Source organism: Squalius cephalus (assembly GCF_949319135.1).
Source record: "Squalius cephalus genome assembly, chromosome: 6".
NCBI classification, from domain to species: Eukaryota; Metazoa; Chordata; class Actinopteri; order Cypriniformes; family Leuciscidae; genus Squalius; species Squalius cephalus.
This window is the reverse complement of record NC_137127.1, coordinates 12,119,482-12,130,179: the sequence shown is the minus strand read 5'-3', so window position 1 is coordinate 12,130,179 and position 10,698 is coordinate 12,119,482. Positions and strand designations below refer to the sequence as shown.

Below are 10,698 nucleotides of genomic sequence, written 5' to 3'. Positions count from 1 at the left end.
TTGTGTGAAATAAAAAGGATAAACCAACAGCAGGGGCTCGTCTACTAAATGCTTATATAAACATGTAGCTATATGTCTGGAAGTCTTATGCAATAGAGTTGTGATAAATGGTGTTATTTCAGTGGTTGCACTGAACTGAAAATAGTTATTTAACGTTACTTCTTCAGGACACCCATGTTGGGGATGTGTGAAGTGATAAGAACGCATTCGTTTTTACATTTCAGCGTTCTGTTTTGCTAAACAAGTTCAACTTTGTTGTAAATTTGTGGAATCTGCTGTCAGTGTTCTGACGGTCCTTTGCCACATTCTCAGACTGGAACGAGAACATTATCGAGATCACACTGACCTCTAGTGGTAAAACTGTGAAGACACATGTCATTTAAAGCTTACAATTTCAAATAGCCGCGGTGTATTCAATACAATACAACATGAACACAAAAAGTACATTGTACTTATTTTTCAATGTAAGTACATAGTACTTAACGCCACTTAATATAAAGTGGGACCGATCATTTTCAAGTAAAACCTGTTGTTGAAACACTGATAACTTAACAGGGAGTTTTTTAAGGTCATAATCACATCTGGGGAAGATTCACGCCTCCTAATTTCATAAAGATTTGACTGGGGATATGAAACCAAAAACTATTTTCATTTTTCAAAAAAGATCTTAGTCAATTCGTTTTAATAGTACCATTAATACATCCAATGTCAATTGCTTTTAGCCCTCCTTCTTCATACTCTTTATTCCTTTTCTAATGTTGTGTGTTTTCTTTTCCAGATAAAATTGAAGTTGGCTTGATTTATAGCTTTTAATGCATTCTTATGAGTTTGAGTAAGCTGGGTTAATGAGTCTAGAAATGCATTCCTATTCTCCGCAATCCTGTAGCCTACATTTATTGAAATTTTTTTTTGAAGTTTGTGACTAAACAAAAAGATCTTTGTTTAAATCGGTGAGATTTTTATTTCAAAATGTAGGCTAATTGAGATTTATTAATCTAATAATTCAAACATAAAAATGGAAATAAATAAATAAATCACTTAATGGACAAATTAATAGACATTTAACTCATGTTTTAAAATGAAGTTAAATAAAATAATATTTTAATATTTTATTTTTTAATTGAACAATAAATCTACACATTTAAGGTTTATTCACTTCATGTTTTAAAATGTAGTTCAATAAAATAATGAAATAGTAAATACATTTTACAATTTTACCAGTAAACAATAAATAAACCGTTTTTTATGTCTATCTGTCAATGTCAAATTGCCCATTTTAAAAGTAATTTATTTCTATTTTCTATTTTTTTCCATTTGAATTATTTAATTGGTAAGTTTTATTTTAAGTGTCACTTTTAGTCCTTTATAGTTGTAGCCTATGCAAATATGTATGTAAATTGTGAAATTAAGGGGGGAAATCCGAATTGAAACGATCAGCACCAGTGTCCACCAAGTGACATTCCATGTCATTCCAAATGGATCTTTAACAGGGACATAGGCTAAAAACACTGCCCAGGCCAAAAAAATTACATAAAATTTGATTTAAAGTTTGGATTTAAAAAGGCAAATGCTTGCGGGTACTGTATATGATTGGATCATTATTGCAGTGATTATTGTGTTTCTAGCATGTTATGTTGGCAACAGTTCTACTAACTCCAGGTGCATACAGTACATTTTTGGTCAAGATCTAATATTGACAATGCAAGAGACAAGCACTCTGTAAAGTCTATTCCAGCACATCCCAAAGACTTTCAATGAATTTAAGGTCTGGACTCAGAGGCACCAATTCATGTATGAACATGATTCTTCATGCTCACTCTCAACCATTCTTTCACAATTTGAGCCTGATGAATCTTGACATTGGCATCCTGGAATATGGCCATGATGTGTCTTCCTACATGGTTGTTTAACCCTAAAACTGGCAATGTGATCTGGGTGTAACATAGTTTTTGTCATCTTTTTTGGGGCGTAAGAATGATTTTTTCATCAAATCCTTTAATCATTTATCACAGCCTGGTCTGTCTTGAGTATGCTGGTCACATGATTTGTTTAATTTTTTTGTGATTAATTAGTCAGCCTGACCTAAATCCAACATGGCTGCCAGTGGTGCAGGACATTCAGATTTTGAGATAAGTAAATATGTATTAAACTTACTTTTCTTTTGAAAAAATAATACTAACACTGCTAACATTAATTATGAACATTGTCTTAAGGAGCTGAAAAAGAAAATTTATAAAAATGTTGCATGTTGTTATTTAGCACGTTTTGAAATAATGTTACACCTGAGTCACATTGCCACTTTTGGGTATAAAAAAGGGATTAACTTTGTATTCATTTTTGTAACAATCTTTGTATTCTGAGTTTTTTTTTTTTTTTTTTTTTACAAATTATAAAATTTACAGGTTAAACTGATACAGCCTGTCTGTCTTGAGTATGCTGGTCACATGATTTGCTTCAAGTTATCTGTGATCAATTAGTCAGCCTGACCTAAATCCAACATTTTTTTACCATTTTATCAATTTTTATGGTAAGGCAAGGTCTGATCTCAAAACGGTTTTAACAGGCTGAATCTTGAGTTTGCAAGCTTTCCAATGAGATATAATATGTCAACATTATATGAGTTGAAGTATAGGATATAATTGTTTTAAACATGCAATGGCAGTTACCGTTATAGCTTTGGTCCTTTTTTTATACCCTAAACAGGCAATGTGATCTGGGAGTCACAACTCATAAAATCCAAAATACATAACATTTTTCAAAAATTCTTTTGGATATGATTTACTTAAGTCCAGATGATATAAAAAATGACATGAAATTATTTGTTGCTTATCATTTTCTACTCTTGCCTGTTTAAAGGTTAAATTTAAGAAATGAAAAGCTACTCACAAGTAGGGCAAGAAGAACTGTTGTCCAACAAATAACATGCTGGAGTATAATAATCACTGCAATAATGATCCAATTATAGACTTCTAAGCAATTGCCTATTTAAATCCAAACAGCAACTTTTTTGGCAGAACAGTGTAGGCTACTATAAGGCCATACATATAATCAGATTTATTTAGTTAAAATACTATATATATATATATATATATATATATATATATATATATATATATATATATATATATATATATAATTTTTTTTTTTTTTTTTTTTTTTTTTAGGTACATATATTTAACATATTCGACCAAATTAAAATGTGATTAATTTGATGTAATTACATTTATTCCGGTCAAAAAAAGAGTCGACAGATTAATCACCAGTAGTTTAATCTTCTTCACGTCCGTGTCTAATAAACATTTCCTCAGAGCCTTTATTCAAATTCTAAATGCGCAGAATCGAGCGCAGCCTTGACGTTCTTCAATGCATCATCACATGACGGTGAGCAAAAGTTGCTCGGCAGCACCATCACGTCAGCTGACTGCAGCCGTTTGTATTATATCAGATCACACAACAACACACTCTCAACAGACAGATACTACTCCTCAGATGCGTTAACAGGTCCCGAGGACTCGCCAACATGAGAATCGCCTGTGTGCTGCTAGCTGCTGCCTTTATGTGGACGTCCGACGCTATTGTTCGGTAAGGTCGAACAAACAAACTTAACAATAACAACAACACAATCCGATCATATCGCCTTGTAAACATCGCAGTGTGATCATTGTAGTTCATTCACGTTACTTGCACTAGTTTAATTAAAAAGATTATAGTTGTCTCTTAAGACGTAGTGCCTCTATATCATTTTAAACGTGTAATAATGCTGTCTAGTTAGGCTGCTCACCAGGTTTTAAGACACAGTCCTGTGTGAAAACGATTAACGTTACAGAGACTCAGAGGTCGTTACGGGTCTCCCACTAGACAACGAGGCTGGTCGTTTGTGATTCAGCAGAAACTAGGAGCTGTTTATAGACCAATATGAAGGGCCCTTTAAAGTTCAAACCTTTAGAAATCCCGTTTAGTGCACTGAAGCTGATAAATCTCTCCCAAATGACTCAAAAACAAGTGAATAATGGTTTTTTTCACGTGGTCATCAATTACTTTATTTTGTGGAAGGCCTTTGTTTTGTAGTTGTATTTAACTTGAATGTTATAAATTGACCTAATTTTTCTGTCAGTGACACATACTGAGGTTTATTATTCACCGCCTTATCAAAGTCCAAAACACTGCTGGTTTTACGGCATCACTTATTGTTATACACATGCAAAGAGAAAATTATATTTGTTAGCCATAACCGATGCAACTAATTCATTTGTAATGTGCTTATTTAACTTGGCATGATTGATTGTAAGTATGTATAGTGAGCCATTGGTAAGGTTCTTGCCCTACTTAAAAGTTGTGTTCATCATGATAAAGGGGGTGGAAAGGAGCCTTGACTTGCGTTTAGCATGAGAATGTTTGTAGTTTGCTGCAGGTGATGTGGTTATGACCGCAAGATAACCGTGTGCGGTTTACTAAATCCAAATGTGTCTGTTTCTCTCCAGGATTCCTCTAAAGAAGTTCCGTTCCATCAGACGGACACTGAGTGACTCTGGCAGAGCTGTGGAGGAGCTTGTGGCTGGTTCTGTGCCCCTGAAATACAACCTGGGCTTCCCAGCTAGTAATGGTCCTACTCCAGAAACCCTCAAGAACTACCTGGATGTGAGTATTGCTTGTTTACGTCATTTCCTGTGTAGGGCAACTGTGGTTTGCGCTGTTTTGCTAATGCACATTAATCCGTTGGCTCTACTTAATGTAAAACCATTTACTAAACATCTCTAATTGTAACCTATGTTGTTTTTTCGGAATATCACTAATGAATTAATTTGACTTCAGAGGCATGTGAATGTCTCTTTTTAACTGCAGAGGTTGCACAATGCTGTACATCCAGGAAGTAGCAAATGCGAGAGGACGAGCAGTTGTTTTAGTTTAACTAAATCAAGTAAGGGTACTGTTGGCGGTGGAAACACAAGCCGGATCAGGGTTTACCGTCCCGAATCGTACTGTACCGTACCGTACCATACCATACCGCTCGGTGGAAACGAGCCATTACAGTCCTTTTGCAGAGTCATGTCATGTGATTAGTAAATACCACTATGTCGGCATTATGGAACGTGACTAAGTGTAGGAAAAAGTGAACCTGAAACTTGTCCTGTCATCTTTATTCACCACAATGTGCTAGTCTGTTTCCTGTCATAAGCTGTAATGGACAGCATGATGGTGTGATTGACAAACTGGTCATGAGTTTGTTTGTCATGCTTCTGTCACAGTGCCTTTCCCACAGTAGGCCACGACAATCCTCTTTGGCAATGAACAGCTGATATTATTGCTGAAACAGGCTTAAGTAATTGATGCAAGATCTTAAGGGTTAAAAGATCACATTCGTTTTTTGAGTGACTTATGGGAGATGCACATTATGATTAAAAAAAAAATGTTGTCCTAAAAATGTCCAGTTTTCTTTTCTTTTTTTTGTATCTCAATCTCAATTACATCTAGAAAAAAACGTTGGTTGGCATTTGTAGTTAAGGTAATAATAAATTAGAATATCAGTAAATCAGTAAAAAATGTATTGTGACATTTATTGCATTTTTCTTATTAAATTCTGAGATTTTCAATTCACAGTGGAACTGAAATCTTCAATATTTGCATGCATAAGTTTTCGTTTTTTCGGAGGACCTAGTAATTGTAAACAAATTGTACAGACTGTTGTGGCGCTGAATTTTGAATAAATTTTTTGTTTACAGGCTCAGTACTATGGAGAGATCGGGCTTGGCACTCCTGTCCAGACCTTCACTGTAGTGTTTGACACTGGATCCTCCAACCTGTGGGTGCCCTCGGTCCACTGTTCCCTGACTGATATCGCCTGCTGTAAGTCCACGCAGAGCCTAGGGATTTTATCTCAAACAATATTGTCAGATCAGTGTTGTCCTTACAATAAAATCTACATGAATTCTTCAAGAAACAAGAAGTTATTTGACTCTGGCCAAATGTTGCTCAAGCTTGTCAGTGACATCTTTTTAGTGGTAGCAAGTTTGTTCCTGTATTCTGAAAAAGAACTTTTTAGAGATTGTATCACTACATTTCAACATAGTTTGGTGAAGTCTTGCAGATCAGCCTCAGTGACAACTTTACTTGGTGTGAATGTTTGGGTGTTTTAAAATGTGAGCAAAGTTCTGTATCTTTAGTCAAATTTGTACAGTTAGAGATAAGGGCACCATGAAATCAAAATTGACTTCATATTTTATAGAATATTGCAGTATTTATTATAAATTATTTATCCGTGCACACCGGGGGTGGGGGTGGGGGTGGAAATAGGCTAACCCAGAAATAGGCTACGTTTTTAATAATCTGTCAACCCCAAAAAATGAGCGTTTAAGGACACAAAAGTGGATACAGGCTGGAACGAATGGCTCAATTGTGGGATCCTGACACTCAGTATGCACTAAAAAATACACTTACCAGTGACAATGTTTACTGCAGTGCACACAATCAGCAACGAGTTAAATCATAACATTACAAACTTTGATTTGAAGCAAAAAAGTATTTGGAAATTGGACAAAAATACAAGGGTACAAGACTATTTACTTAATGGCTTTAGTGAGAGAAAGAACTACAATCCCATGAAGCATTGCGAACAACATAAATGAAAAACAATAAAATGTTGATTATAGACAATACATTAAGTTTATTGCAAAATATGCATAAATATGCAAACATTTAAGTATTTTGAGAGTGTTGGGAGACCGACTCAATTATGTCATTAGCAGTGCTTCATGGGAGTGGGCGGGGTGTTTTGCTTGTTTCGACTCTCTGATTGGTGGAATTTTCTGTACAGCATCATGAGTAATGTAGTTTTTAAACCACGAATTCCGCTGTTCAACAATTATTTTACGTCGAAATAATGCGGGTGACGGCTTCAACAGAAGTAAATGCTATCAATTAGCAACCTCATAGCTCACAGTAAGGCTGAAAATGGAGCCTTAATGGAGTTTTTAAGTTTTTACTTCTGGAACCCCACTGTTGCACTCTGAGCAAACCACAACCATCCAACGAGCCAATCAATTCCTGATGGATAAAATCAAGTCCCGCCCTACCCTACTTTTCTTGTTCGAGAAGCCATTTCACTCGGATATATGTCACAATAGAGAAGAAGAATATTGCAACTTCAGTATTTCTTTTTTTAAACCTGTAGTGCTTCATCACAAGTACAACGGGGGCAAGTCAAGCACTTATGTGAAGAACGGGACTGAATTTGCCATACAGTATGGATCCGGAAGCTTGTCTGGGTATCTCAGCCAGGACACATGCACGGTAGGAATCAACAAGTAACAAGTCTGAACATTTTTTTTGTCACCAGAAATGGTGAAGGCAAGAAACCGATCTGTTACTTCTCTTTCAGGTTGGGGATATTGCGGTTGAGAAGCAGATATTTGGAGAGGCTATCAAACAGCCTGGAGTGGCCTTCATCGCAGCCAAGTTCGATGGTATTCTCGGCATGGCCTACCCTCGCATTTCCGTAGATGGGGTTCCTCCTGTGTTTGACATGATGATGAGCCAGAAGAAAGTGGAGAAAAATATTTTCTCTTTCTACCTAAACAGGTAAATGAATTTATTCAGGCCATCCTGGTTTATCCAAGATGCTTATAAAATAATCAAATAGTTACATGTCAGTCTGTCATAAATGTGTATTAAATGCAGTTGAATCATTCGGGCCTGATTGTTTTGGATGTCCTTGTTTTAATTGCCCGACAGAAACCCTGACACCCAACCTGGTGGTGAGTTGCTCCTTGGAGGCACAGACTCCAAATATTACACTGGAGACTTTAACTATGTGGACATCAGCAGACAGGCCTATTGGCAGATTCACATGGATGGGTGAGAGATTTTTGGCTTCTGTGTAACGCAGTGGTCGTCTAAACATTTAGTTGATTTATACAAATCTATGTTTAGAAATCAAGAGTTGGGAAATGGTTTATCTTTAGGCAAGAAAGTATCTCATTGCAAACTTTCTGGCTGTTTAAGCCTTTCCATCATGCATTGCTCTGTGGGAATCACATTTTAAGTGCACAAACTGTCCACTATTAAGTGGTCTTTTTTTGAAAATTTTAGGTTATAGAGCTTTAAATATGGTAATTTCTTCCCTTTATCATAAAAATTCAGTGCCTTTTAAGCACAGTTTGTTCATTTATGTTTGAATTTGAGTTTAGCAAATTTGTCATTTATATGAAAAATGGCATGCATGCATATGTAATATACTGGTCTGTCATGTGATAGGCAGGAATTCTACCACTGAACCACCAATGCAGAAGATCACTATAACAATAATGTAGTGTTAACAGTTCCCTGTTTATGTGTGTAGCATGAGTATCGGCAGCGAGCTGACTCTGTGTAAAGGAGGATGTGAAGCCATCGTGGACACTGGGACTTCCCTGATCACCGGCCCCGCCGCTGAGGTCAAAGCCCTGCAGAAAGCTATAGGAGCAATCCCTCTGATCCAAGGAGAGGTACTGCAACTTGAAATATTGATATTATTATACACCTATAATACACTATTATAAATAATAGTTTTCTATTTAAAAATTCCTGTGATGGCAGATTTTCTTCATTACTACAGTCTTCAGTGTCACATGATCCTTCAGAAAACATTATAATATGCTGATTTGGTACTCAGGAAACATTTCTTATTATCAGTGTTAAAAAACAATGTGCTGCTTAATATTTTTGTGGAAAAAAAAGATTTTTTGATCAATAGAAAGTAAAAACATTTATTTGAATGGAAATCTTCTGTAATTGTATTTCTTTACTGTAACTTTTGACCAATTTAATGCTTCCTTGCTGAATAAAAGTATTAATTTCTTTTTTTTTTTTTAATCATACTGACCCCAAACTTTTTTAAATCAATTTTTTTATTATTATTCATATTTATATATTTTTAAAAGTCTATTGTGAACAAAGCATGCATTCTTAGTGTGTTTTTAATAGTGTAGGAAAATCTAACATTTTGATAACTTTCTCTTATTAAACACGTTTCCTCTCTAGTACATGGTTGACTGTAAGAAAGTGCCCACACTCCCCACCGTCTCATTCGTCCTGGGTGGAAAGACTTACACACTGACTGGAGAACAGTACATACTCAAGGTTAGTCTTGTTTTGTCACCTCACTGCTGTTGTTTTGATGTGGTACTTTGCATTAGCAGAACTGTGAAATCGAGGTGTTGTTTGAGGAAAAAGTCACGCCTGAGTCAGAATAAAATCATGTGCCTGATGTTTCTTATAAATCACATGCAGCTAGTAGCCAGTGAAAGCAAAACATTCTTACGTATGACAAAGACATTCTAAAGATTGTGTGTGTGTTTACAGGAAAGCCAGGCTGGAAAGGACATCTGTCTGAGTGGATTCATGGGTCTGGATATCCCACCCCCCGCTGGACCACTGTGGATTCTGGGTGATGTGTTCATAGGGCAGTACTACACCGTGTTTGATCGAGAGAGTAACCGAGTGGGCTTTGCTAAGGCCGCCCAATTGTAGAACTTAACACTTAAGATGTGTCATGAAAGTAATAAGAAATCTAGGAATCTTTCAATATCATCTCTGCTTAAATGATAGTGTAGCAGTATGATTGTGTTTGCACTGCTCCTAGCTTTCTGATGTTTTCGTTTTAAAGTGGCATGTTGAGATGAAATGATTCAGGGAAAAGTCAAAAAGATGACAATTTACACTCATTTGCTTTTTAGATGAAGCTTATTTTAATCCTTATGTGATTGTAACACCAGGTTTTAACATTTATTTTCTAATTGTTATGTCATTGATTTTAGACACTACCTGTTTTGAGATTTTTATTGTTGAAAACGACCTTCCAATGACAGAACAAATCAAAATGGACAATAAAGATGTTTTAAACCCACCCATGTTGTCAAACCTTTTCATTTAACAAGGGCTCAGGTTTAAGGTTTCATTTTTTTTTTAAGATGCATAATATAAATTAATATTTGAGGAGTTCAGTGCCATCTGAAATTTTCTTCTAGAATGATAATTTTTATCAAGCTCGTATGTGTAAGTTCAGTAATTTCACTTAAATGGCAATGAAAATTACCTATTAATTGTCATTTAAGTGAAATTACTGAACTTAAATATACAAGCCTGATAATTATCATTCTAGAAGAAAATTTCAGATGGCACTTAGAGTCTTTTGCATCTGAACTCGTCATTTATAAGTTGATGATTTAATCATAATGGCAACACTGGAATGTTAATTATATATATATATTAGGGGTGTAACGATATTCGAACCGAACCGAAAAACCGCGATACACCACCCACGATACGAATCGCGATACTCTCATGGCGTACCGAACACGCCCACCCCGCCCCTGCTGTCCCGGCTCATTGGACCTCATGTCTTATGTGTACACAACGAATACAGCGTTGTTGCCTAACCACCATTAACCACATTTAATCGCAATAAGCTCAGTGTTTTGTAACTTTCGATAATAAGCAAGGTGTAATCTTTCAAATTCTGTCTATTTGATCACGAAATTCAAACCTTGAATGTCGTTTTGGCGCTCTTTGATGTGGCGTGACAGGCTCCTCATTTAAAGCGGCAGCGCGGAGCGCGAGTAAATGCGAGCATCTCGTCCTGAGTTACAGAATAAACATGAATGGACACCTGAAGGTATGTGGAAAGATACAGTATACTTACTGAAAGGCATCATAACTCGTGTA

General features: G+C 35.9%; 1 protein-coding gene across 1 annotated transcript; it reads left to right on the top strand.

Annotated features, from left to right (window-relative positions):
- Positions 1-3,181: 3,181 nt before the first annotated feature.
- On the top strand, positions 3,182-9,881 carry ctsd (cathepsin D). Its single transcript, XM_079873650.1, has 9 exons — positions 3,182-3,582; positions 4,482-4,638; positions 5,721-5,844; positions 7,169-7,287; positions 7,376-7,575; positions 7,729-7,851; positions 8,336-8,480; positions 9,016-9,114; positions 9,337-9,881. Exons 1-9 carry the CDS (start codon positions 3,521-3,523, stop codon positions 9,502-9,504), a joined length of 1,197 nt encoding a protein of 398 aa, XP_079729776.1. The 5' UTR covers positions 3,182-3,520; the 3' UTR covers positions 9,505-9,881.
- Positions 9,882-10,698: the final 817 nt, after the last annotated feature.

Excerpts from the sequence above, each read along its gene's own strand:
- ctsd (XM_079873650.1), top strand. The coding sequence starts at position 3,521 with ATGAGAATCGCCTGTGTGCTGCTAGCTGCTGCCTTTATGTGGACGTCC. Across the intron at positions 4,639-5,720 it reads CCCTCAAGAACTACCTGGAT|GCTCAGTACTATGGAGAGAT; the intron begins GTGAGTATTGCT and ends TTTTGTTTACAG. Across the intron at positions 9,115-9,336 it reads GAGAACAGTACATACTCAAG|GAAAGCCAGGCTGGAAAGGA; the intron begins GTTAGTCTTGTT and ends GTGTGTTTACAG.